Genomic DNA, 27,887 nt, shown 5'->3' with positions numbered 1-27,887 from the left:
ATGGAAGCTGATGGTACCTTGGAGTTAGAGTTGTTATGAAAGAAAAAGAAAGAAGGGAACAAATCTGAGAGATAACTTACAAAGTAAAGTCAATAGGATATGGAAATACACAGTATATAGGAGGTGAGGAAGAGTGAGTTTATTAAGCAGTATAGGTATTTTGGAAAAGTATTTGGTTTGGGGATCTGTGAGAGGGTAGACCCGGAGTATGGTTTTTGGATACATCGAAATAAAAGAGACTTCAAGATATCTAAAAGACAATTAGACATCATGGTCTGGAGCTCAAGAGGAAGTCCAGGCTTGAGTTAGCAATGTGTGAATAATTTACATATTGCTTGTATATGAAATTATGGGCATGGATGAGACACTTGAGAAAGTATAAAATGAGAATAGAGGAGGTAGAAGCAGGCCTTGAGGAATCCCCAAATGATGGGATTATAGCTTATCAGTGTTGGTTACTAATTCTAAAAAAAAATAACAACAAAAAGACCCTAAAATACAGTACATTGACTAGTATTCAAAGGCATTAATTATAATAGTTTAAAATTATTTTGTTCTCTTAATTCAATTCAGAAATATCAAATATGTCAAGTGTATTATTTTCATTTTGTTGTGGGGTGTTGCACAGAAGATGGGAAACCACCTGACAGTAGTCATTGTTCTTTCACTTGTCTACCTTTATTTATTTATTTATTTTTTTAAATCAAAAATCTTTTCCAATTCCTTTTGTAATTGTGGTCAAGAGTTCCTTTTAGGTATAATACTGCATTTTACAGAAATAAAACAGTTATTTCTGGAAGCATCTTTTTTGGTTTAATGTTTCCGTGGATAGCATTTGAGTTAAAAAAATATTTGGTTTAACATTTTTGGATAGTTTTTATGTATTCACTTTAAATAGAAGCTCATCTAAATGGAAATTTTAAAAGTATTTTCTGTGTCAGATCTGCAAGTATTTAAAAATGGTTCTCTACATAAAATATAGGTACTGTATAATTAAGATGTTATAAACAGTTTTTTAAGAATGCTTCATGTGCTTCCTAGGGGAATTATTCTGCCTACTGGTAAGCCAGAGGATGCTTCTGACTGGCTCAATGTGATCTCCACCCATATGTTATATTGCAGCACTCTATTCTTTTTTTACTACGTATTCTCCTTAAAAAGATCTTATGGGGGCGCCTGGGTGGCTCAGTGGGTTGAGCCTCTGCCTTCTGCTTCGGTCATGATCCCAGGGTCCTGGGATCGAGCCCCGCATCAGGCTCTTTGCTCATGGGGCGACTGCTTCCTCCTCTCTCTCTGCCTGCCTCTCTGCCTACCTGTGGTCTCTGTCTGTCAAATAAATAAATAAAATCTTAAAAAAAAAAAAAGATCTTATGAATGAATTTATCATAAAACTATCATAGGTTATGATACTATTCTCTGATACTCCTAGGAATATATTAACTATGGAGGAATTTATGGCCAAAAAAGGGGAAGGGATTTTTGTTTGTGTATTTGGGTTTTATTTGTGTATATTTATTCATTTAGCAAATTTTTTGAACACCAACTATGTATTAGGAATCGTCCAGGACATTTAAGACATTGGTTAATAAAAACAAAAATTCTTACTCTTGAAGAGTTTCCTCTAATGGGATGAGTAAAGTCAGCTAATAATAGACATAATAAGTACACTGTACCCAATGTTCAAAGGGTTAAGTACTAAGGGAAGAGAAAGGTAGAAGCAGAGTTAAGGAGTTGGGAATGGAGGACATGGGGTTTGCAATTTGAAATAAGATGATCAGAGTAGATGGTAAGCAAAGACACTCAGTAAAGGAGTTAATCAAATGGATATCTGAGTGAGGAGCTTCCAGTCAGAGGGAAGAGCTGATGTTAGGCCCCAATGCAGGACTCTTGTGTGTTCAGAGGACAGCAAGGAAGCAAGGAGGCCAGTGTGACAAGCAGTGGAAGGAAAAAAACTGATAGGAGAGAATGTGAGAGGGGAGAAGTGATACATGTCCTTGTAGATCAAGAAATTACTTTAGACTCTGAGAGACATGAGATAAAAGGGAAGGTGCGGCACCCACTCTGCACAATCAGCAGCAGTGATCTTGGGTTCTTGCTGACATTCATACTCGTGGTACACAACAGGTGAGAACCTGGCCCTGGTTTACTTACTAGCTTTGTACAAGGGACAAGACAGGGAAGTACAGCATGTCAGCATTACAGCTTCAAATATATCTTTATTGGCAGTTCTTATAAAAGTCAGGGGCTATTTCCCAGTGCTATTGTGGACACATTCATTTGTATGGGATGAGGCCGGATGGCTGGGTGTGGGCTACTCCCAGCTAGAAAAGCCCCGATTCTAGCGGCAGCTACGGCTCATGAAGCCCAAGAGTGTAGCTCCCACTGCAAGCACACTCTTAAGAGAGACATCACGCAGAGAAGCCAAGGCCTATATTTCTCAACATATCTTTTTTTTTTTTAATCTATTAAGAAGACTCAAAAAAAAATCTTTATAGATAGAATTTTTTAAATGTCACAGAGTTGAAGTCAATAAAGAAAGACACCCTGTTCGCTGATGAGTTGACATTGTAAAGATTCACCATCCTGGAAACTTACTAGGTATTTATTAGAAGCTACTATATTTGGAGTACTCCAGGAAATCATATAGACAGTTATTTTTTTTAAATAACAAAATTGGAATACTCATATTAATCATAACACTAATGTAATAAAAAATATGTTAGGGAATGGATAAATCCGTAGTCCAATAGAATAGAGAAACTGGAATTTGATTCAGTTATATATATATGATACTATTTATTATATACTTCCATTATGAATTATTTTTTAAAATTTATTTAAATCCAATTAATTAACATATATTATTAGTTTCAGAAGTAGATTTCACTGATTCATCAGTTTCATCATTTTTTTTTGTAGTTTTGGCTGTGTATACTTTCAGCGTCTGTGAATCCACTTGGAGTCCTCCCAGTCCAGATGTAGTTCCCCAGTCGTTTTTATAACAGTATTGAATACAGCTGACCTTTCATATTTTTCTTAACATAGTATGTTTCTAAGGAAACCTCTTTAAAAGACAGTAATATGAGGTTGTGTTCCCATGGAGAAAGAGCTCAGACCTGTAGTTAATCCTTTCTCCTCTGGGAGTTACTTCAGAGTTTTGAGAAGGGAAGTTAACACTTGCTTTTTTTTTTAATGCTTAAATCACATGGTTTATTGGATCAGTATAAAACATATACCCAATAGCAAGAGAAAAGAGATCTGGGTATAAGTTTACACTTAGAATGGAGTGGAAGGACCACAAAACCGAATCCTGTGTTAAAGATATTTCAGTTTCTCTACCATTTTTTAAATTAACATATAATGTATTATTGTTTTATATAATACCCAGTGCTCATTGCAATACATGCCCTCCCCAATATCCGTCATCCAGTTACTCCACCCCCCCCCCACTCCTCTACAGCAACCCTCAGTTTGTTTCCTATGATTAAGAGTCTCTTATGGTTTGTCTCCCTCTCTGCTTTCATCTTGCTTCCTTTTTTCCTCTCTTCCCCTATAATCCTCTGTCTTGTTTCTTAAACTCCACATATCAGTGAGCTCATGTGATAATTGTTCTCTGTTTGACTTATTTCACTTAGCATAATACCCTCTAGTTCCATCCACATCATTGCAAATGGCAAGAGTTCAGTTTTTTTGAGGGATGAGTAATATTCCATTGTATATATATACCAAATCTTTTTACTAATTCATCTGTTGATGGACATCTGGGCTCTTCCCATAGTTTGACTACTATCGCTATTGCTGCTGTAAACATTGGGGTACAGGTGCCCCTTCAGATCACTACATTTGTATCTTTGGGTAAATACCAAGTAGTGTAATTGCTGGGTCGTAAAGTAGCTCTATTTGCATCTTTCTGAGGAACCTCCATACTGTTTTCCAGAGTGACTGCACCAGCTTGCATTCCCACCAACAGTATAGGAGAGTTCCTCTTTCTCCACATCCTCGCCAACATCTGTCATTTCTTGACTTTTTAATTTTAGCCATTCTGACTGGTGTGAGGTAGTGTTTCATTGTGGTTTTGATTTATATTTTCTCGATGCCGAGAGATGTTGAACATTTTTTCATGTGTGTATTGGCCATTTGGATGTCTTCTTTGCAGAAATGTTTGTTCATGTCTTCTGCCCATTTCTTGATTGTATTATTTGTTCTTTGGCTGTTGAGTTTGCCAGGTTCTTTACAGATTTTGGATTCTAGCCCTTTATTTGATACGTCATTTGCAAATACCTTCTCCCTCTGTCAGTTGTCTTTTGGTTTTGTTGACTGTTACCTTGGCTGTGCAAAAGCTTTTGATCTTGATGAAGTCCCAATAGTTAAAATGGTTGAATGACCTAAGTGTGAGAAAGGAATCCATCAAATTCCTAGAGGAAACCATAGGCAGCTACCTCTTCAATCTCACTTGCATTTTTACAAGGATTGCTGTGGTTGCTGTGTTGCAAATACATTTTAAGGAGACCAGGATAAAAGCGGGAAGACCAGGTAGGCTATTTCAGTAATCCAGGCTAGATGGTATGGTGGCTTGAAGTTGAAGAGGTAGTGACAAGGATTAGGTTCTAAATATATTTTGAAAGCAGAGCTAACAGGATTTGTTATTGCTCTGAATAAGTGGATTAAAAGAAATAAGAGTCAAGGATGATTCAAGGAAGTTTGGATTAAGCCACTAGAATGATGAAGTTTCTATTAACTGAGATGGGAAGAGTTCTAAGTACAGTGAATTTGGGGCAGAAATTAAAAAGTTCAGTTTGAATATGTTAGGATATCCCGTTGGGGATGTAGAACAGTCAAATACATATAAAAATTGAATTTAGGAGAGGGGTTTAGAGTTATTAATTCTATAAATACAGATTGAGTTTTTGAGAGATAAATTTGGAAATCTGCCCATAGATCATATTTAAAGCCATTAGATTAGACCGCCAAAGTCTCTGTAGGAGTGAGCATAATAGAGTAAAGAAAAGAATCAGGAACTGAGCCTTTGTGGGGTGTGTGTGTGTGTGTGTGTGTGTGTGTGTTTAGCATCAATTTATTTGTTTTCTTATGCTTTTTTCACATTTATTAAAATTCCTCTCTGAGAAAGATATTATCATATAAAACTTAACAGTTATTTTCTTTCAAATTTTGAGAATTTTTTACTAAAAAGTTATTTTTTCTTCTAAATGAAGCTATCGCTGGTATGAGTGTTATTTATTTAATATCCTGAGTTTTAAAGTATTTTTCAGTTTATTATTAAAGTAAGAGCATTATTTAATTTTTTTTTTCCTTCCTTTTTTTAGGGATGATTTGGTCAGACATTAAAAGACTCTGGTATGAAGGGTTAGAAGACTTTTTGGAAGAATCACGTAATCAACTCAGTTTTGTCATGAATTCACTTTATTTGGCAACTTTTGCCCTCAAAGTGGTTGCTCACAACAAGGTGACTATTAGCTATGCTAATTGCAGACACAAGTGAAGTTTGTTTAGGAAAAACCTGAGATATGTAGCTGTATAACTCAGAGTTACATTGCCCCAAATCTATATCTGATGTGTTTTCATTTTAAACCTCTCCCAGTGTAAGGGAATAGTCTGCATTGTTTCCTCCCTTCCAATAGTTTGAAGGATGTTAATTACCTTTTAATGTTGGTTACCTATTATATGCCAGGCACCATGGTTGACACTTGATATACTTTATCTCATTTTATCCTCACAGGGACTCTATGAGACAGATGTCCTTATCCCCATTTTGCAAATAAGGAAAACGAAGCTCAGAGATATTAAGTAACTTATCCAAGACCACACAGTAAGAAACCAAGACTGGATTTAAATCCAGGTCTGTCTAGGCATTTTCTTTCTACCAAATGCCAATTCCTTATATCTGAGCTAGGTTCATATACCTCATTAATGTGTATATATACTTAAAATGAGAACACAAAGTTACTGAAATTAATAAGTGTTAGTTATCTTTATACCTGCTAGAAAAAAGTTTTTCTTTAAGAATTTATTCTGTAGTGTTTTACCTCATTCATAATCATGATTAGTATCTTCTATAGTTTACAAGGTGATATAAATGTGATATTTTTTGATGCTTCTATTTTTAAAACTTAGCATTTGACAAAAATTTAGTTTTATACACATCTTATAATTTTATGAAGATATAAGCTCTTCCAAGCCCAGAAAAGGTAATAGATTTTATGTTAACTATCTTTGTTTAAGCCTTGAGTTTAGAATTCTTCTAAGGCATCACAGTCAAAGAACTGAGAGATAGATTTTCTGTTTTTTTAACTACTTTATAGACTATAGAAAAAAAAACCAGTTATATCATTTTACTTTATTTAAAAAAAAAAAACCTCTATTCCCTTAAATGATCAGTAGTATGGAACATGTTTGTTAGGCATTTTCAGTGACTTGAGTAGTGAAATTACTAAGAAAATAAAAATTGGTCATAACATAGATAAATGGTTGAGGGTCATTGGTATCTTACACTGCTCTCTTTAGTTCTAGAAGTGAGGACACTTTGAGAGTGAAAGGGGGTATTAATCATTATGCCAGGAAAACTGGAATATAATTTGGGACTAACCAGGCAACTGGAACATGTGGCCACTCTATGTCTGGGTATAATAATACACTCTCTTGGTATTTAGAAGGGAGAAGAACTTTTAGGGTTCATTCTAGAAACTAGAGTTAAAGGGCTAGGTTGATTTAATATGATAGCTAATTAACTGAGAGAAAACATACTTAAATTTTACTTAATACTTAAAGTTTATGTTGTAAAATTTAAGGAAAACCAGTAAACATTTCATTCATAAAAAGTTTGACTTTTTAAAAAATTATTTAATTTTTAAAACCTAAGAATTCCTAAGAAAACCTCTTTATATAGAGTAAGTGATATTGCCTCACATATGTAAAAACCTTTTATTTAAAATAATGTTATTTGTATTAGAAGAAGAGGACTTTATAAAACATAAAAGGAGAGTCCCTAAAAGGTATATAATTATTAGTTTTCTTTCAATAGTCAGAATATTTACTTTTATTTTCATAAGTTGAGGGAGCTATTTACCTTTGGCTTTTTCTTCCTAACTTTAGTTTCATGATTTTGCTGATCGGAAGGATTGGGACGCATTCCATCCTACTCTGGTGGCAGAAGGGCTTTTTGCATTTGCAAACGTTCTAAGTTATCTTCGTCTCTTTTTTATGTATACAACAAGCTCCATATTGGGTCCATTACAGGTAAATAATTCATTTTTCTTAAAGAAATTTCTTAGATGTCATTATTATTATATCTTGTTGGTCCACTGCAACACTGTTCTCTCATGATGTTCAAGTTAAACTTTGTTTTTTATAATAATTAACAATTGAGAGGACACTGAGTGTTCATCTGCTTTGCTTTTAGCAGAATGATAATCCTTTGCTATCAGTTATTCAAATTTTTATTAAGCTCTGGTCCATTGACCCTCTCCCTGCAGCCCATAGACGTAGATTCATTTAAAATATAGTTGTACTTCAGACGATAGAGAAACATGAAAATCTGCTTTTAACCAAAATGAATCTCATATTTAAAATTTTAAGTGATAAATATGAGGGAGGTGTTATGCAGAAAGAATTTATTCTTAATGATGATTTTGAAAATAAACATGCTGTATTTTTAAAATACTCTTTCAATATTAAGTATAATAAATTGGTAAACAGCATATTCAGAACTAGCAAGTTTCATAGAGTTCATGTAGTCCAACTTCATACTTTATAGTAATTTATAGCTCAAGAAATTGGGCTTTTGAGATGGTATGTGATTTGCTCAGAGTAGTATGATTATTATAGTGAGAGTCCAGGACTAAATTCTAAAGTCCTTTTACATTAAAGAAAGGACCCATGATTGGTTGACTTTATTCCACATATTGTAGTAGTGATTGTTTCTAGAAGGTGGGAATCAACTCTGCTACATGACTAGCTCTACATATAATACTAATTTTTTCTCAATAGGTAAAAATTTACTAAGAAAGTAGATTTGTTTAAGATTTTTTTTTTTAATTTATTTGAGAGATTGAGACAGAGAGAGCGACAGAGACCACAAACGAGTAGGGAAGAGAGAAGCAGGCCCTGCCGAGCAGGGGGACCTGAGCCAGAGGTGGATGCTTACTTGACTGAGCCACCCAGGCTCCCGAGAATGTAGATTTTTAAAAGCATTTTTAAAGGAGATGTTTTAAGTAGAGGGCATGATTACCTTCTCCAAATAGGGATATGAAAATAAAATATGTAGGAAAAACTTGATCTTATTTGGCTTGTGCTATCATCCTGCAGTGTGTTTCCTGAGGCGTGATTTCCTTAACCAAGTCCTGTTAGGTGCTCTGACTGAAGTAAGGCAGAAACACTGCATTCCATATAACTCTTTTGGGAATTCACAGTGCATATGATCACATTAAAGCTCATGAGAAAGAAGTAAAGATACTTGTTTAACCTTGTTCAAATGATAATTACATAAGTTCATTTAATGTCATACTCAATTTTCATTAGATATGCTCAAGTCTCTGTTTTTATCCAAAGCAATAGTATGTGAAATCCTGGTTTAGACTGTTATTTTGATTTAATTTTGCCACTAATATCCTCTATGAATGTTTTAGTCGAGATTCAACAGTATGTTTTATATGCATTTTTTAAGCTAAAAATTAATGATACCACCAGTTTATATACTGGAAAATTTTTAATAGATTTCTACAGAGTTAAAAAGGAAAAGTATGCTATTATTTCTTAGTGAATTATCTTTGTTTTTCTTAGAACTATTGAGTTGGGTCTTCTGACTTAGTCTCTTCCTGAAAGAACTATGGTGTGCATACAAATACTGCATAAGTGGCTATTTGTCATTTCAGCTCTTATGTGTGTTTTTCTCCTCCAGCATGATAATTTATATTATCCTTATAGTTCTAGAACTACAGATAATATAGGTGAGGCCAACAAATATTTAGTGTTCCTATTTTTTGAAAACTCTCTAGGTTAACCATAATACATGCTTAAATATTATGATTTAGTTCAGCAAGTGATTTTTTTAAAAAACCTATCTTTATTAAAGTATACTTTGTATACAGTAAAATACATGCATCTTAACTGTATAATTTGATGAGTTTTGCAAATCTGTAAATTTGTTTAATCACTACTATAATCAAGATAGAGAACATATGCATCACCCCACAAAGTTTCTTGGTACGTTTTTGCATTTACATTTGCATTCCCTTTGCCCTTTCCCCAGGCAACCATTGCTGGGATACGCTAGTCTCAGAACTGAAGGATTTGGAAATACAAATAGAACTAGGATGGTATTACAAAGCAGATCTTCCCAGACAGAAGGTTGTCTGCAGTCTTTTTAGTGTTACTGGTTCTCATGGTCACAGGCTCCCTGTTCCAAGTCATTATATCAAGTCTGTACCCTGCAGGAAGAAGGGGGAAAAGCAGATGCCAAACATCAGAAAGCATGGGCCAGCTGTCTCTCTTTTTATCAAGAGCAATCATTTTCCCATTTATATCTCATTGGCCAGAATTTGGTGTCAGTAACCATAACCATAACCTTCGTAGCTACAAGGAAGTCTGAGGAGATCAGTACTTTTAATTGAGCATATTGCCCTCTAAGAAATCAAGGTCTGGTTAGTTAATAGGAGGGCAAGGAATCAATATTGAATAGGAATCTATAGATTCAGATTTTCAGGCTTTTTTTTTTTTTTAAGATTTTATTGATTTATTTGACAGAAATCACAAGTAGGCGGAGAGGCAGGCAGAGAGAGAGAGAGAGCAGGAAGCAGGCTTCCCGCTGAGCAGAGAGCCCGATGGGGGGCATGATCCCAGAACTCTGGGATCATGACCCAAGCCGAAGGCAGAGGCTTTAACCCACTGAGCCACCCAAGTGCCCCTTTCAGGCTTTTACTTAAAGAAGTTTTCAAATAAAGGCATTTGTTTTCCAGTGTAGTCTTACTAACATGACAGATTTGTATTGCATAATTCTGCCAAAATATTCTAAAACTGAAAATATTTATAATACATTTTTCCATTATGTTCATCATAAGGAACTCAATTAAAATGGAATTAGTCAGTTAAGAATGTAAAACTAAAAGAAATGCAAAAATAAAATTGACAGTTAATTACTTTAGCAAAAGTGTAACTTTTTTTCCTTTATGTATATAACTTGCTATGTCAAATAATGCTTTTATGTGATTATTGCAGTTGGTTGTTAAATTTATTTCCATATACTAACATTTTTTCCTTCCATATTCTTGCAGATTTAGAAGTTGACTTTTATTTTGACTGGATATACAACCTGTGTTAGGGGTACAGAACTCTCCCTTGGTTAGAATAACCATATTTTATCATCCAAATAGAGACACTTGTGGGAATACTAACTTGGGAAAACAAGTGGAAACTGGGACTATCTTAGGCAAATGAAGGTCACAGGAATATCATATAGTAGAGTATATAAAATGGTTCTATATTCAGCAATGATTGTATCCTCTATTCTAGTACTTGACAATTTTATGATTGTGTTCTTTAAATTAGTAGCTTACGTTGTAGGTAGACTTTGGAATGTAACTGTCTACGTCTGGCCCTGCTTGCTTAGTAGCCATCTCTCATATACTCATCTCTGTCTCTTACTGAAATTCTTCTCCATCTGGGCCAAGACCAGTCACTGATCTCACACATGGCCCATGCTCTTCGACTTCCATGTCATTGTTTATGTTATTACCCTGTTTAGAATGCCCTAGCTGTTCCTCTGCTTGTTGAAATTCTATTTATTTATTCAACAAACATTTATTGAGTGCTGATAGGTACTGGACACTGAGAATACTAAAATGAATAAGCTCCAATAGCTCCTTAAGAAGCTCACAGTACATGAAGGGTGACAGGCAAGCATGACATTTACAGTGGTAATTGTTGTCATAGACAGCTCAGAGAAAGGGCAGTCACTTCAGTTTAAGGCACTTCCCAGAAGAGATGACACTAGAATTAAGTCTTGAAAGATGAGTGGGAAGGAGGCGGGATTAAGGGCATCCCAGGGAGAAGGGAACATGTGCCAACTTTAGGGCTCTTGCCACTGGAAATTCCATTCCTGCACTCCTGCTCCCCTGCTAATGAATAACTCCATCCAATGAACTTGATACTTTGAACCTCTAATGAGCACTTCCTAAAGCTTGTCTTAATTGTAAGGCAGTTCGAATTTAGCTTGTCTTAATTTCTAGATGATGTTATTTCTAAGTAAAATAGTCCTTGAGGATGGAAAATATATCTTTATTTTTTTTTTGCAGGCACATTACTCACTACATGGTCATACTAGTTACTAACTGTTTGTCAAATTGAATTGAAAAACTGATTGACTGGGCTTGGGTAGAAACAAGTGCTGATTGGTGCGTGAAAAGAAAAAAGCTGATGGAGAAATAGGACAATATCCTAGCTATCCCTGGAGCTGCTTATGCAAAATCTGTTCAGCGACCACATTTGTTGGACATTTCATGTGGACCAGGCACTGTGCTGTTTTCCACTTATTTAATCCTCATCACAACCCTTGCTGTTTTTTATTTCCATTTTACAAATGGGGGATCTAAGGCTTAGAGAGGTTCAGTGATTCACAGAACTAGACTAAGGTAGAGTCAAGAGCTAAACCTGAGTCTGAATCCAGAGACCAACCAGCTCTTTGAAGTTAGCTCTTCTGCTTTTATGAAGGATCCCAGCTAATATGCTTCAGCAGATATGAGTCATAGTTGGGCATAGATCAGTAATGTTCTACATCTTAACAAAAAAAGACATGAAGATAGAATCTAAAAATAAAGGCAGGAATTATAATAATAGCAGTTAACATTTGAGCCCTTACTGTGGATACTATTCCAAGATCTTTATGTACATTTATTACCTCATTAAATCCTCACAGTTGTTCTAAGAGGCAGACTCTTTTATTTCCATTTTGCAGAGGAAGAAACTGAGGCATAAGGACATTAAGTAACTTGCACAAGGTCACACAGCTGGCAGGTAGTTAAATTGGGTTTCCAGCCCAGGTGATTATGGCTCCAGAGCTAATGATCTTCACCACTCTGCTAAGTCACCCCTCTCTTTCCAGTGCTGCAGAGTAACATGATTCCCTCCTTAACTTTTATTGCATAATATTTCTTCGGGTAGACTTTAATAATTTACAGATTTCAAAAATTCTTCTGGTTCATCCACATGTTTCAAATGAATTAAACAACCTTTAGCACTTGTAGTTGGGTCATAAGACAGAAAGGACAAGATAGGACCAACCAACTGGATTCAAAAATCTTATTCTGTAACTTACTGTTACTTCATCTGTGTGAGTCTCAGGTTGCCTGTCATTGTCGTGAGGATTAAATGGATCAGTAAATGGATATATAAGATGCGTCTCATAGCAGAGTCCCTGAAACATGATTAGTTTTACATAAATGATTAGATCCATTCTTCCATTCCCTTTTTAGTTAGTGGAATTAACTGTGGCAGACCTGAAACATAATACAGGGAAACTTGGGAAGTAAATGTAGTGTCTGACACATGAATGCATGCTTTATTCCTAGGGAATTATTTGGCTTTTTCTGGATAATTATTAGATTTGACTTACTAGTCTGTAAGACATAAATGGCATATTGCTATCCTTTGCAATGAGTAAAGTAAAGAGCGATTTCAGGTGCCTTGCATTTTAGGGTATACTGGGGATGGACATTTTTCTTTTAAGAAGCATAAATGTTGGGGTACCTGGGTGCCTCAGTTGTTAAGCATCTGCCTTTGGCTCAGGTCGTGATACCAGAGTGCTGGGATGGAGCCCTGCATCAGGCTCCCTGCTCAGCAGGAAGCCGCCTTCTCCCTCTCCCACTGCCCTGCTTGTGTTCCTTTTCTCGCTGTCCCTCTCTCTGTCAAATAAATAAATAAAATCTTAAAAAAAAAAAAAAAGAAAAGAAAAGAAAAAGCATAGCTGTTATAGTTAGCTGGAAACTTAGAGGTCATGTAGTCTAGGAGCTCCCAAACTGGTGAGGCTCCGAATCACTGGGGGAGCATGTGAAACCTTCATTTCTGAGTTCTGCCCTCAGAAATACTGATTAAATAGATTGGGGTAAAGTCTGGCAAATTTTTAATAGCATGTAGATAAGTAAGTCTGTTGTAGCATATGACCATATGACCATCTATTTTATAGGTCAGGAAATTAAGGCCCAGCTCACAGTGTTAGAAAAAAAGACTTGGTGTAAAATGTTAATTAACAATTACATTTTTGGGGCACCTGGGTGGCTCAGTGGGTTAAAGGCTCTGCCTTCGGCTCAGGTCATGATCTCAGGGTCCTGGGACCGAGCCCCGCATCAGGCTCTCTGCTCAGCAGGGAGCCTGCTTCCTCCTCTCTCTCTCTCTGCCTGCTTCTCTGCCTACTTGTGATCTCTGTCAAATAAATAAATAAATAATCTTTTAAAAAAAATTACAGTTTTGGAGGATATTTATTCATGCATTAATTCAATAAGCCCTGCTGTGTGGGGGAACTGTTACATGAGAACAAGATCCTTCTTAATTGTACATAGCCCCAAATTTTTAATGCAAGAGCTAAGATAAAAACCACAAAGTGGGAGTGCCTGGGTGCCTCAGTGGGTTAAGCCTCTGCCTTTGGCTCTGGTCATGATCCCAGGATCCTGGGATCGAGCCCCACATCGGGTTCCCTGCTCAGTGGGGAGCCTGCTTTCCCTCTCTCTCTGCCTGCCTCTCTGCGTACTCCTGATCTCTCTCTCTCTCTATCAAATAAATAAATAAAATCTTTGAAAAGAGCCCAAACAAACCACAAAGTGATGTTTCAAAAAAGCTCTTGCAAGAAGTTAGAAGAAGAGGTAGAATTGAATTTTATCTCTGTCATCTATTAGTTCTGCTACCATGAGCAATTCACTAAATCTCCCCGAGCTGCAGTTTGTTACTTGGAAAAAATAGATAGCCTTTCTCATCCTGCAAGGTAAATAAGAATATAGGATACCTCTTGGAAAATGGTAGATTGTATGAAATGTATTTATGTGTTCAACATTTTAACTAATATGCTGGGCTCTGGAGCTTACTGACATTGTTCCTGCTCATAAAGACTGCTGGAAGAGACAAACCTACATGTTGGTATAAAGTGAAAAATAGTATTTTAGAGATTACGAACAAAGTACTTTGGAGCATAACTGAGGCGGTGCCTGGAGAGAGTCAGGAAAGCTTAGAGAAGGTGACATTTGATCTGGGCCTTACAAGGATGAAAAGCTCGCCTGGTGAAGACCAGAGAGTTACATGTGTGAAAACGTGGAGTCCTGAAAGCATGGTGTACTCGGATAAGACAGGATGTCTTTTGTGCTTGGACAGTGGATAGCCGTTGGGGAGATGAGGCTGAAAAAACAGACTGGGCTGGATTCTGAGGGCCTCTGTGCCAGGAATTTGAACAGTTTCATACATGCAAAGGAGGTTTGGAGCATGAATGCTTGATTCGATAGAACTTTTAGATAGGGAGGATGTCTGGGTGGCTCAGTCGGTTAAGCATCTGACTCTTGATTTCAGTTCAGGTGGTGATCTCAGGATGGTGAGATGGAGCCTCTCACACCTGGCTGGTGCTCAGCAAGGAATCAGCTTGGAAATCCCTGTCCCTCTGCTCCTCCTTCCCACTCCTCCTGTCCCTCTGCTCTCGCGCTCTGTCTCTTAAATAAATAATTTTTTTTTTTTTAAAGAACTTTTAGACAGGTAACTATGGCTTTTTCTGGAGAAAGATTTGGAAGGAGAATGACTAGAGATTGTCATTATTATTGCTTTGTTAGCTATGAACCCTAATGATACCAACCTTTGCCCTATTGGGCATTTGGCTTGTTTTTGCTGTTCTACATGCTGTTCTGTATAGAGGACTTTGCCTCTTTTAAATCATTTCCTAAGGATAACTCTCCAGGAACATTAACATATCAAAAGATCTGATCCTTATAGTGCCTCAGTATTTCTGTTACTTTGCAAAATGATGTGTTAATTTTTGATCTCACAAGCAGTATAAAAAGCACACTGTTTCACCACATTCAATTGCAATTGGTGCTAATTTATACTATCTTAGTAGTCCTCTTTCATTTCCATTTTTCTGATTACAAGGAAGGATGTATATATTTTTCTCAGTGTGTAGCAGTGTTAACTCTATGTAAACTTCAGTACTGATATTTTAATTACCTTTTTCTTTTCATTTCTTAATTTTCCTATTTCTTGAGTAAAACTGCTAAGTTTAAGTAAATATTTTCAACAGCATAATTATTATTTTTACAGATAAATAAGCCTCATAATCTGCCTCAGACTAAAATAGATTTAGTGTTTTTGAATTTTGCCTTTCACGGGCATGTTGGGCTAGCGTGCGCACTCAGTTAGTGCTAATGTCAGGGATGTCCACGGTAACTAGTACTGATTCTTCCAACTTATGTCAGAACTAATATGCTTTTAAAGAACGGTCCTTGAAGTTTTTGGATTTTTTTTTCATTAAATATTGTTCATCTTGATACTGAAATTGAACTATACTTACACTTTAAAGCTTAGTAATGTTTGGGGCGCCTGGGTGTCTCAGTTGATTACGTGTCTGACTCTCGATTTCAGCTCAGGTCATGATCTAATAATGGTCATGGAATTGAGCCCTGTGTATGGCTCCTTGCTCAGCAGGGAATCTGCTTAAGGATTCTGTCTTCCTCTCCCTTTGTCCCTCCCTTCGCTCACTCTCTTTCTAAAGTAAATAAATAAATCTTCCCAAAAAACACAACTTAGTAATGTTAAATTCAGGCTTCTCTTTTGGACTCAATTTTTTAAGTTAAAATTATAACTTCATACACAGTCACTCTTAAGAAACCCTATTTACTCATAATTTTACCTACAGTGCCCAAGTTTTCTACAAAGGCAGTCTTTTCGTAGTTATCTAAAGCAGTTTCTGCATTCTTACTGTCCTAACTTACCAAGTTCTGTAGTGGATGGCACGGCTTTATCTAAGCACTCCCAGTCTGAATAAATTATTTCTTTTCCAAGGGGATTCAGTATAAAGCTATCGTTGACTAAGAGGAAGTGTATTTCTTCTCTTTTTCACACATTTCAAACTTGCTGAATCTAAAAGCTCTCTATTTCTTCTCTCAGAATTTTTCAAGGGGAGGTGAGGGAAGCACAAGACTTCTGAAAGGACCATATGGCCTCGTCACATGTACACCTCAGGCGTACTGGACCTTTCCAGTGTTGCAGAATCCGGGTCAGCAGCTTGTGGTGTGCCTAAAGAATTTTAGCACACCTCTTCTGCTTAACTAGCTGGTTCACTTTTAGTGGGTTAGAGGGGTTTGGCCTCTTGCTTGTCATTACCATTTTGTATCATTAGTAAGTGGCATGTATTATTTTGGTAGGTTTGAGGCAATGAGACATTTTATTTGAAGCTGGATTTAATTAACTCTATAAAATTGACCAGTAAGTCTTGAAGAGGGATTACTTTTAAACATTATTTTTTGTATCATAAGAGTAATAAATGCATATAGTAAAGAAAATTCAAAGGAAAAAAGTCTGCCTTCTAATCCCTACTCCTACCTTCCATAGATAAGGACTGTTAACGGTTTCTGGTGTAAACTTACAGAACTTTCCTGTGCATATTAAATTCTGTCTATATGAAAATATATACCTGATTTATCCTTTAAAAAATTAGAAACAAGATCTGTTATAATACTGTTCTATAACCTGCTTTTTTTTTTTTTTAAAGATTCTATTTATCTATTTGACAGACAGAGAACACAGTAGACAGAGAGGCAGGCAGAGAGAGAGAGAGAGGGAGAAGCAGGCTCTGCACTGAGCAGAGAGCCCGATGCGGGGCTCGATCCCAGGACCCCGGGATCATGACCCGAGCCAAAGGCAGAGGCTTCAACCCACTGAGCCACTCAGGCGCCCCTATAACCTGCTTTTTTGACTTAATATTTTATAGACATTTTTCTGTGCCAGCACATAGAGCCATACTTCATTCTTTTTAATAATATTTAGCATGTTCTCATTTTTTTTGCTACCTATAACAGTGTTGCAGTGAAAATCCTTGTATATACACACATCTTTGCATATTTTCTATCTATTGGCTAAATTCCAAGGGATAGAATTACTGGGTCAAAAAGGTAATGTCAAATTATTCTTCAAATTTGTATGCTAATTTAAATAACAAGAATTTATGAAAAGTACCTATTTCCCAGATTTTTAAGGAGTATTGAAGGACAATGAAATTAGGCTTGAATGAAGCTTCTAGATGCACTTCACATGTGTACATTATAATATGTATCAATGTACTAGACCTACTCTCTGGCTTGCACATAGTTTTTTCTTGTAATTGACCTAAAATGAAAGAAAATTGACCACCTTGGCAAAAGAGATTATGGCAGTCCTGGAGAGAAAATGCCATCTTTTGGGAATTGGTTTAGAATTGGTCACAAAAATCAAATAAAATACTTTATCATATGATTTTATATTTGTAAATTTTAAGAAGCTATAAATAGCTTCTTTAGGCTTGAGCAAAGAATTTTCCTTTTATTCCTTGCAAATTAGGTTTTTCTTAAATCTCATGTTTCAGCCCCTAACTTCATCACAGCAATGTCCTCTGCACACCTGGTCCAGACTCAAGAAATATGCCACCCAATACTCAGAGTGATAGCATGCTTAGAATGGCTTTTTGTTAGGCAACAAGACTTATTACGTTTTAAAAGTACAACATTGGGATGCCTGGGTGGCTCAGTTGTTAAGTGGCTGCCTTCGGCTCAGGTCATGATCCCAGCGTCCTGGGATCGAGTCCCACATTGGGCTCCTTGAGCCTGCTTCTCTCTCTGTCTCTGCCTGCCATTCTGTCTGCCTGTGCTCGCTCTCGTGCTTTCTCTCTCTCTCTGACAAATAAATAAAATCTTTTTAAAAAAATAAATAGATAAAAATAAAAATTTAAAAAAAGGTACGACATTATCTTAACCAGATGGCATAAAAGGAGGAGACTGTGGGTCATATGTTTGTTTTACTTTTATTGCCTGGTCTTTTATATTTAATATTTTGTTTTCCTGATAATTTTAACCAACAGCTATATAATATATTCCACAGATTTCAATGGGACAGATGTTACAAGATTTTGGAAAATTTCTTGGGATGTTCCTTCTTGTTTTGTTTTCTTTCACAATTGGACTGACACAACTGTATGATAAAGGCTATACCCCAAAAGAACAGAAGGACTGTGTAGGCATCTTCTGTGAACAGCAAAGCAATGATACCTTCCATTCGTGAGTGTCTTTTCAAATTTTTTGTAAATGTATTTCTCTCTATTGTATTATGAATGAATTAATACCTAAAGAATTAGAACTTCACATTTTCTTTAAGACATTCTTTTCTAATAAGAAATACTTATTTTTCATGAATCATTTGATGGTTATATTTATCTAAATAGAATCTTAAGTAATTAGTAGGCCTAAGATATTACACTGTTTCCCCCACTGTAATCTTTTAAAAGAGGAACTCCTGGCATTTTGCACACTGTTAGCATTTGGGACAGGACAGTTTTCTGTCAGTCCTGTATATTGCAAGACATTCAACATCTCTGTCCTTCTTATAGTGAATGTCAGTAGCAACTGTCCATCATTGTTACAGCCAAAACAATCTTGTATTTTCAGCACTTAATAGGAGGTCAATAGAATTGAGAATCATTAGAACTTCATCAACAATTTTTTTCCTCTGATTTGCTGTATCAAAAGAAATTGGACAATCAATTGTGAGACAGAGAAAATACCTCCCCTCATTTTAAAATAACATAATGGAGAAGGGTGTGGAATTACTCATTTGTTGTGTTGCTGTTACGTACCAACTATTCTTTAGATATTCACATGTCATCTTATATAAGGAATAAGATTAAATGACTAAAACTATTTGTTTAACACCTTCTGTGTAACAGACACTGTTCGAAGTGCTGAGTGAATGAAGTCCTAGTAAACAAAACTACCTCATATGGAGCTTATATTATAGTTAGATGATATAGACAATAAAAAGAGAAAAAAAAGTATAGTATATTATGCAATAAAAGGGGCTAAAGAGACAAAGCTTTGGCCAGGGAGGATATATGTGTGAGAGGGTGCAATTTTAGATGGGAGACTGGGGAGTGGCCCCACAAGAGGTGACATTCAAGTAGAGATATGAAGAACCAAGACCTGAAGGAGATGGCTGGAGGAAGAGCATGAGTAGATAGAGGGAGTGGCAAAGGCAAATGCCCTGAGATGGGAGTGTGGCTGGCAAGTTCAGGGAAAAGCCAGAGACCAGTGTGGATGGATGTAGGGAAGCTGAGGGAAAGTTGTAGGAGATGTAGGACTTTTTTTTGATACTGTAAGGACTTTGGGGTAATGAGAGCGAGAGCCTTTTGAAGTTTTTGAGCAGAGGAGTGGCAACACTGAATTAGGCATTACCAATATCTTAGTGGCTGCTTTGTTGAGAATAGACAAAAAAGCAGTAAGAGGTCAAACAAAAATAATTTATCCTCCTTTTGAGTCTGTTTCTTTGTTGAAGGTAAGGCATATCTGTACAGTTGGGTTCAACCTCATTCATTTTATAAAGTATTCTTAGATTATCAGTGTTCTGTGGAATGTTGGTATAAACCAATTCTTCATTTTTGCTAATTAATTTCTTTAATTTCCTTTTAAACAGAAATGTAATTGTCTTTACAGGTTCATTGGCACTTGCTTTGCTTTGTTCTGGTATATTTTCTCTTTAGCACACGTGGCAATCTTTGTCACAAGATTTAGTTATGGAGAGGAATTGCAGTCCTTTGTTGGAGCAGTTATTGTTGGGACGTACAATGTTGTGGTTGTGATTGTGCTCACCAAGCTGCTGGTGGCAATGCTTCATAAGAGCTTCCAGCTGATAGCAGTAAGTGTCCATTCTTCTAGAAACTTCATATTCTTTCAGGTCTTACCAAATGTATGCAATAGATAAAGCAACCAAAGATGATAAGAATTAAGAATTAGTACTATTTTTAAATTAAATATAGATTTTTAAAATGTAAGTAATGTATATTAACTGCAAATCTTGAACCAAATTTTTACATACAAGGTATGCAAATATTTGGACAGTTTAAAATGATCTCTCTTTCTCTCTCTGCCCCCCCATTCCCTCTCTGCCTCTCTCCCTTGCTCCTTCTGACCTCCCCTCCCCCGTGTGTGTGTGTGTATGTGTGTGTGTTCATGTTCTGTATTACTTTTTCATTTTTCTCTTACAGAATCATGAGGACAAAGAATGGAAGTTTGCTCGAGCAAAGTTATGGCTTAGCTACTTTGATGACAAATGTACATTACCCCCACCTTTCAACATCATTCCTTCACCAAAGACTATTTGCTATATGATTAGTAGCCTCAGTAAGTGGATTTGCTCTCATACATCAAAAGGCAAGGTTAAACGTCAAAACAGTTTAAAGGTAAGAAATTAAAATTGCAACTTGGAAGTTTTAACAGCTCCTAATATCAGATGTTTACTAAAATGTAAATATGTCCTAGGCCTCTTTAAGGCCTAGGACTGTCTACATTTTTTCACTCATATATCCCTAATGCATGGCATATGCATGGCATATTATCCTACGTAAAGTAAGGATTCAATATGTGAGAGAGAGAGCTATACTTTTTTTTTTATGAAGTCTTATATCACAGTTTTAAAATATGGAATATATTTAGAATACCTATTCTGTCAGCATAAATAAAGACTGACTACTAGAGCCATCTCATATTTTTCCAGTTCTTCTTGAAAGTTACTCATTACATAAATAATTCAATACATGTTGCTATAAACCAGAGATTGGCAAACCTTTCCTGTAAAGGGCCAGATAATAAATATTTTGGGCTTTGCAGACTGAGACAAAATCAAAAATGTTATATGAATATAACAAGTAACATAACAAGAAAGAACACAAACATCCATAAAATTTTTATTGGTGAAATTGACAATTTAATATTAATTGAGTAATAACTTTTTGTAATATAGATATAATATAAAGAATGGAATTCCACTTTGGGGAATAAATAACATTTTGTTTAATTGGGGTTCAAAATTAGTGTTCCCTATCATCAAATTAATTACAAATATTCATCTGTAAAACCCATTCTTAGCTTATACAGACCATAAAAAAATAGTAAGTGGGCTATGTTCGGCCTGTGGGTTGTGGTTTGTTAATCCTTCCTATAAACTGAAGATTTCTAAGACTATTGTTAAATCAAGTAAAGCATCCAGATGAATGAATAAAACAAATGTTCAGGCTATATTTGTTTTAAATAAGTGTTGGATATTACTTTGTAACACTTAAAGCCAAAAATAAAGTCTAATAAAGCATGTGTTTGTGAATATTTTTTAAAGACCCACCTCATAAAAACAAACAAACAAAAACCTCATTTAGGGACACCTGGGTGGCTCAGTCAGTTAAACATCTGTCTTTGGCTCAGGTCATGTATCCCAGGGTTCTGGGACTGAGTCCTGCATTGGGCTTCCTGCTTGGCAGGGTGTCTGCTTCTCCCTCTGCCTGCCGCTCCCCCTCCATGTGCTCGCTCACTCTCTGAGAAATAAATAAATAAAATCTTAAAAGAAACCTCACCTCACTTAAATATGGTTTATGTCCATTGTTCATACCATGCAATTATTTGTTTTGAAGGAATGGAGAAATCTGAAACAAAAGAGGGATGAGAACTACCAAAAAGTGATGTGCTGCTTGGTGCATCGTTACCTGACGTCCATGAGGCAGAAGATGCAAAGTACAGATCAGGCAACCGTGGAAAATCTAAATGAACTACGCCAGGATCTGTCAAAATTCCGAAATGAAATAAGGGATTTACTTGGCTTTCGGACTTCTAAATATGCTATGTTTTATCCAAGAAATTAACCATTTTCTAAACCACGGAGAGAATAATTTTCAGTAATAAATCTGAAAGACTGCATTTGCATAATTTGCGATTAAATCAATAAGATATCTATTGAAATTAAAATGAAGAATTCTGTAAAAGCCATTCTTTAAAATATTTATAGCAAAATATATTATGTAAAATATGTATATAGAATTAGTTTTTTAAAATCCTCTGTTAGTAGCTTTTTGCAGGAGCAAAACAGATTAAGTAGATATGTTTTGTTAGCATGCTGCTTGGTTTTCTTACTTGAACAGTGCTTTAAATTTTTTTCTTCTTATGTTTAAGAAGGGCAGTTATAATTGTACACATTGCCAGAGGTTTGTAAAATGAAGATCAGCAGATGTGGGCTGATCTCAATCCATAGGACACACCTGAAATGTAGTAAGTCATGGTTTTTAAAATCTCTGTTTTAGGAGTTCACATGCAGTTCAGTATTTATTGTTCAGGAGTATAGTTTTATCTAGAATAATGGTCTATTTTTTTTATTTTGTTATAATCTTACATAACAAGGAAAAGCCCCAATGGATGTTTGAATCTATTTATGTCTCTATAAATTTAAATTCATTTCAGTTTTTGTTATTATAATATATTTACTTTTACATGGTTGTAATCACTTTATATTTTTTATTTTGTTTTTTTCACTTAATAGTATTTTATATATACATTTCCGTGTATTGTTATAGTCCACATATTTAAATTTTTATAGGATTATATATAGTTTTTGAAAAATATAGTTAGTAGACTTTTCATTTTAGAGCAATCAAGGCATTTGAGTATGTTTATAGGTTTGCACAGGCACTCCACTAAGGTTAGGCATTTGGTGGCTTTTAATTTTTCTTTATCATAATAGTGCTATAATTTTTTTCAGGTTGGAGTGACTGTTCATAATTATAAAGCTAACCCAAAATAAGAATTTATTTCATATTTGGACTAAGGTTCTTGAACTAATCTCCCAAAGTATTTTCCACAGAATTTAACATAGTTTCTATAAAAGTGACTTCTTGCTTATTTACGGATCATTCTTGCTGCTTAAGATGAAAAACCTTGATTTTTTTTAAATTGGAAAATAAAATGAGGGTTTAAATTTTTTTCCTGTGTTCATGTAAGGGGTGTAGTTTAAAAAAATTTCACAGACTTTTGCTTTTATTTTCTTGCCGTATTTCCAGTTAAGAGGTTATTAGGTATATGCTTGTCTTCTTAACTGAATTTCAGATGGTCTTAAGGCCACAGGGTGCAGGTAACCCTTGGTCTGTGAGCACCACTGATCCAGGGATCATTGGCTAAATATATTAGTATTGTGCTTCATTTTGCTTTTTACTCTTTATTTTTTAATTTCCAAGTTGTAAGTGTTCCCTCTTTGGGGAAAATTCTTATAAAAATGTTTATTGTAAAGTTATATATTTTGTCTACAATGGGATTATGCACTTCCCAATTGGGATTTTACATCAGGATTTTTAGTCATTCTAAAAAATAACTAATTATTAAATCAAAATATTTATAGAGTGCCTACTGTATGCATGAGTTACTTATGAGGTATATTTTGAATGACAGCATATTGTAAGAAAAAAGGTAAATAAAACTTGATATTACATTATATGTTGGCAGAGTTTGTTTATTATATTATCATGTACTTTTATACTTTTCTATTGAGCTATAATTCACCTAGCATAAAATTTACTCTTTTAAAGTGTACAATTCAGTGTTTTTGTTTTTTGTAAATCATGGTAAGGGTCTCAAACGTAAAACATCAACATCAGACCCCTTTGTTTTCCTTTTCACCTCCAATGGCAGTCACATTGAACTCTTTTAGCTATTTCTTATATTTATAAATACCATGGGTCGTTGTTTTTTTTAGTTGTTTTATAATTTATTTTTTATTTTCAGCATAACAGTATTCATTATTTTTGCACCACACCCAGTAGTCCATGCAATCCGTGCCCTCTATAATACCCACCACCAGGTACCCCAACCTCCCACCCCCTGCCCCTTCAAAACCCTCAGATTGTTTTTCAGAGTCCATTGTCTCTCATGGTTCACCTCCCCTTCCGATTTCCCCCAACTCCCTGCTCTTTTCTATCTCCCCATGTCCTCCATGCTATTATTATAAATACCATGTTTTGAAGTAATATGCTCACATAAAGACCTGTGTGTGACCATTTTTAGCAGCTTTATGGATTCATGATCCCAAACTGGATCACTGAGAACTACCGAATGTCCATCAATTGGTGAATGGATAAACAAGCCGTACATCCATACAGTGGGTGTTTATTTACTCAGTAATGCTTCAGTTAGAGAAGCAGAACTACTGGATATTCGTGGGCATCTCTGAATGTTTATATAGCGATTTCTGTTACACAGCTGGGTTCTTTAAGCAGTCTCCGTGAGGCTGTTGTTTCCGCACCTAAGAGCCTGTAGTTCACAGGATAGGCAGTTAGAAAGAGACAGTAGGTGGAAAGTGGAAGACAGAAAGACACAGCTGGAATCCATGAGGACTGACTGACACCCATGTCACTTCTCACTGTCTCCAGCTTTGATAATGTGAGTATTCTGGGAGAAAAGTTACCTTTTGCCAGGTTGCTGGACATATACTTGACCCAGGAGGCAAAGAAGCTGAAGGAGAATGCAAGGAAGGGTAGAACCATGTAGGCCCAACTGCTGCCCTGCCCTGAAAGGTGAGCCAGCAGGTAAGTCATACCATGTGGGAACTACAAAATGCCTACATAAAAAATAAGATGGCTGCTGCTTCACTTCTGCCCTCCAAATTTCACATGAGAATGGGTCTTGTGGCTCACCCTATCTGGTAGTATACATGGAAGAAAATTTTGGGAAACATAAAACAGCCTACCCAGGTTAGCACAGGAACAGACTACCCACCTATGCTATAACATAGGTGAGTCTTAAAAGTATCCTTTTAAAGTATTTTAAAAGTATCCTTTTTAAAGGAAGCTCATCACATAAGGCTACATACTGTGTGATTCCATTTACAATGACATTCTAGAAAAGATAGAACATGGAAACTGAAATCAAGTTATTGGTTACTAAGATCTGGTGGAAGGAGAAGATGGATTGTACAACTAATCAAACTATATACTCAAAAAGGGTGAATTTTAATGAATGGAGATGATGCTTCATTAACCTGACAAAAATACCTAAGGCTACAACTTACTAAATAAGAAAATAAGAGTAGAGTCTTAAAATTCATTATCACTCCAAAAGAAAACAAGGCTTGAATATGCACGTTAGTAATCCAATCATTAACACAAGACAGTGGGGTGAAGTATGGTAATAAATACCAAGGTAAATTATTTTGCACTATTTATCAAAATAATTTTGGCTGTTTTAGCTTCTTTCTTCTTCATATAAATTTTGAAACATGCCTATCAATTTCTACAAAAAGGCTTAGTTGGGATTTTTATTGGAATTATACTGACACTGAAATTCTTGTATTCCTCAGAAAATACATTTATAAAATCCAGATAGACTGAGGTTATAGGCAGGCTCAGAGGAGTAAACCAGTTGGGTCTAATTCAGAATTACACTAAGAAAATATTAATGGTAACCGGGTTATGGCTGCCCTGAATTTCTCATTTGTAAGCTAGTTTATTAGCTTTCTAGCATCACTGTCCTGTTTATAAACACGTGTCTCTTAAAGATATACTTAGAAAAATTTCCAATTACAGCATTTCTCTTCATTTGATAATTTCACATTGTTTTCTTCTCCTGCCCCCCTTGTCCCCATTTTGAAACTTTTGATATGCCATTCAAAATTAGGAAAAATTTTATGTGCTACCTACATGTTTTAAAAATAACCATATTTAAGAGACACGACTTCTGATGTAAATTAGATTACAGTAATACAAGAAGCAAAACAGCAGGTTTATGTAGGAGGTAAATGTATGTTTAAAAAAAGAACCGTTTCAGCCAGAGAAATGACAGGTAAGCTCCATTTCCTTCATTCTGCAGTCTAGAGTTTCCTCTGTATGTGTGTCTGTTTCTTGGTCTCTCTCTTCTTTAGAAAGGTTATATAACCCATTCTTCAATTTTAGGCAAATTATTCCTATTGAAAGATATTAAAAATTATCAGGTGCTATTTGAAAAGAATTTTGAGGAGGAAAATACTAACTGCCTCAGTAATTCATCCAGAAACAATTAATTTTGTAGGGTCATTTTAATATTTTAAATTTCAGATATTTAAAAACATATCCCCCCCCCATTTAATATTTCATTGGAAATAGCAAAGAGTCACTGTATTTTTTATAATGATTATTTTTTTAAAGTTATAAAACTGGGCAGAAATATTTCTCTTGATGTTGATGGTGAATGGCACAAGTTTACTGAATGAAAATTTAGCATTATCTACTAGGACTGACGTCCAGTCAGACACCTAACAGTTTTATGCTTTAGAACCTATTTCATCGTTTGGATTGGAGGAAAACTTAGATCACCTACTTCAACCTTCTAATTTTATAGGTAAGAAAATCGCATTTTAAGTAATTTGTCCAAGATTGAATCATGTCTGACTTGAGAGCCCAAACCCGATTTATTTAATCAATTAAGATATATTCCTAGAGCTTTGCATTTTTGAATTAATTTTTCATGGTAGGTTCATCTTGGTCAGAGATGGGAACTTAAGATGCTTAGTCCCTGCCTTTCCATGGGGCGCCTGGGTGGCTCAGTGGATTAAGCCGCTGCCTTCGGCTCAGGTCATGATCTCAGTGTCCTGGGATCGAGCCCCGCATCGGGCTCTTTGCTCAGCGGGAGCCTGCTTCCTCCTCTCTCTCTGCCTGACTCTCCACCTACTTGTGATCTTTCTCTCTGTCAAATAAATTAATAAAATCTTTAAAAAAAAAAAAAAAAAAAAAAAAAAAGATGCTTAGTCCCTGCCTTTCCAAATGAATAGTTTATTCAAGACTTAATTTATTACCAAGGACTGAAACAGAGACAAGTGAGATGAGCAAGAATAAGAGGGTAAGAGGAGCTGTGGAGTAGTAAACATAAACAGAAAACCAGGAGTCAGTCAAAAAAATAACAAGCCAGACCATGTAGATTGAACCAAGGGCTCAGAATGGAGACACTGGTTGATTTTATTTCTGTGACACTTTATAACCTGATCAATTTGGTTATTCAAGGATCTAGAAAATTTAAGACCTATATGGGATCTCAGGATCAAATTTGCCTTTCTCATTTTACAGAAAAGGAAACTAAAGTTCTCCCACAGCTACCCTGTGAAGGAGAATTCAAGTCTTTGCCTCATCCAGGAGGCTCTTAATTACATTATATCACTGTTGTTATTAATTTCCTGTTTGTAAGATAAAGCAGCTAGCTGTATGAAATCTTAAGTTTTTAAATTTTCTTAATAGATTTCTGTACTCAAAAGCTCTATCTCACGGTTTAAATGTAACCTAATCTTAGTATCAGAAGGCCATGGGAATATCCTTCCAGCAAAAGATAACACTTCATATTTATAATCAAAGTTTAGCCTTTTTAAAACTGATTGTTGACTTTGTGTTTTAGAGGAAGAAGCAAATTATAAAAACAAACAGAAGTCTAGTTGTTTTTTTTTTAAGATTTTATTTATTTATTTGACAGAGATCACAAGTAGTCAGAGAGGCAGGCAGAGAGAGAGGGGGAAGCAGGCTCCCTGCAGAGCAGAGAGCCTGATGTGGGGCTCGATCCCAGGACACTGAGATCATGACCTGAGCCAAAGGCAGAGGCTTTAACCCACTGAGCCACCCAGGCACCCCAGAAGTCAAGTTTTTAAAATATTTTTAATTGAAGACTAGCAGACACACAATGTTACATTAGTTTCTGGTGTACAACACAGTGAAGTGATTCAACATGTTTATGCAATTATGCTGTGCTCCCCCCAAGTATAGCTACCATCTACCCATACAACACTCTTACTGTACCATTGATTATATTCCCTATGCTGTACCTTTCATCCCCGTGACTTAAAAG

At 35.7% G+C, this 27,887-nt stretch overlaps 1 protein-coding gene across 8 annotated transcripts in view; it reads left to right on the top strand.

Annotated features, from left to right (window-relative positions):
- The window catches only part of TRPC1 (transient receptor potential cation channel subfamily C member 1), a 73,200-nt gene extending 49,675 nt beyond the window's left edge, over positions 1 to 23,525 (top strand). For 7 of the 8 annotated variants that reach the window (XM_059163860.1, XM_059163858.1, XM_059163861.1 and 4 more), the window contains 6 exons: positions 5,325 to 5,464; positions 7,111 to 7,254; positions 18,109 to 18,284; positions 19,713 to 19,914; positions 20,264 to 20,458; positions 21,680 to 23,525. In XM_059163860.1, coding sequence (XP_059019843.1) covers positions 5,325 to 5,464; positions 7,111 to 7,254; positions 18,109 to 18,284; positions 19,713 to 19,914; positions 20,264 to 20,458; positions 21,680 to 21,907 — 1,085 coding nt within the window. In that variant the 3' untranslated portion in view covers positions 21,908 to 23,525. Of the gene's footprint in view, positions 1 to 5,324; positions 5,465 to 5,739; positions 5,858 to 7,110; positions 7,255 to 18,108; positions 18,285 to 19,712; positions 19,915 to 20,263; positions 20,459 to 21,679 lie in introns of those variants that run through there. The other variant, XM_059163865.1, reaches the window with a different exon arrangement.
- The last annotated feature ends 4,362 nt before the right edge of the window (positions 23,526 to 27,887 follow it).

Source organism: Mustela lutreola, chromosome 2 (genome assembly GCF_030435805.1).
Source record: "Mustela lutreola isolate mMusLut2 chromosome 2, mMusLut2.pri, whole genome shotgun sequence".
NCBI classification, from domain to species: Eukaryota; Metazoa; Chordata; class Mammalia; order Carnivora; family Mustelidae; genus Mustela; species Mustela lutreola.
This window is presented reverse-complemented; position numbering and strand designations above follow the sequence as displayed.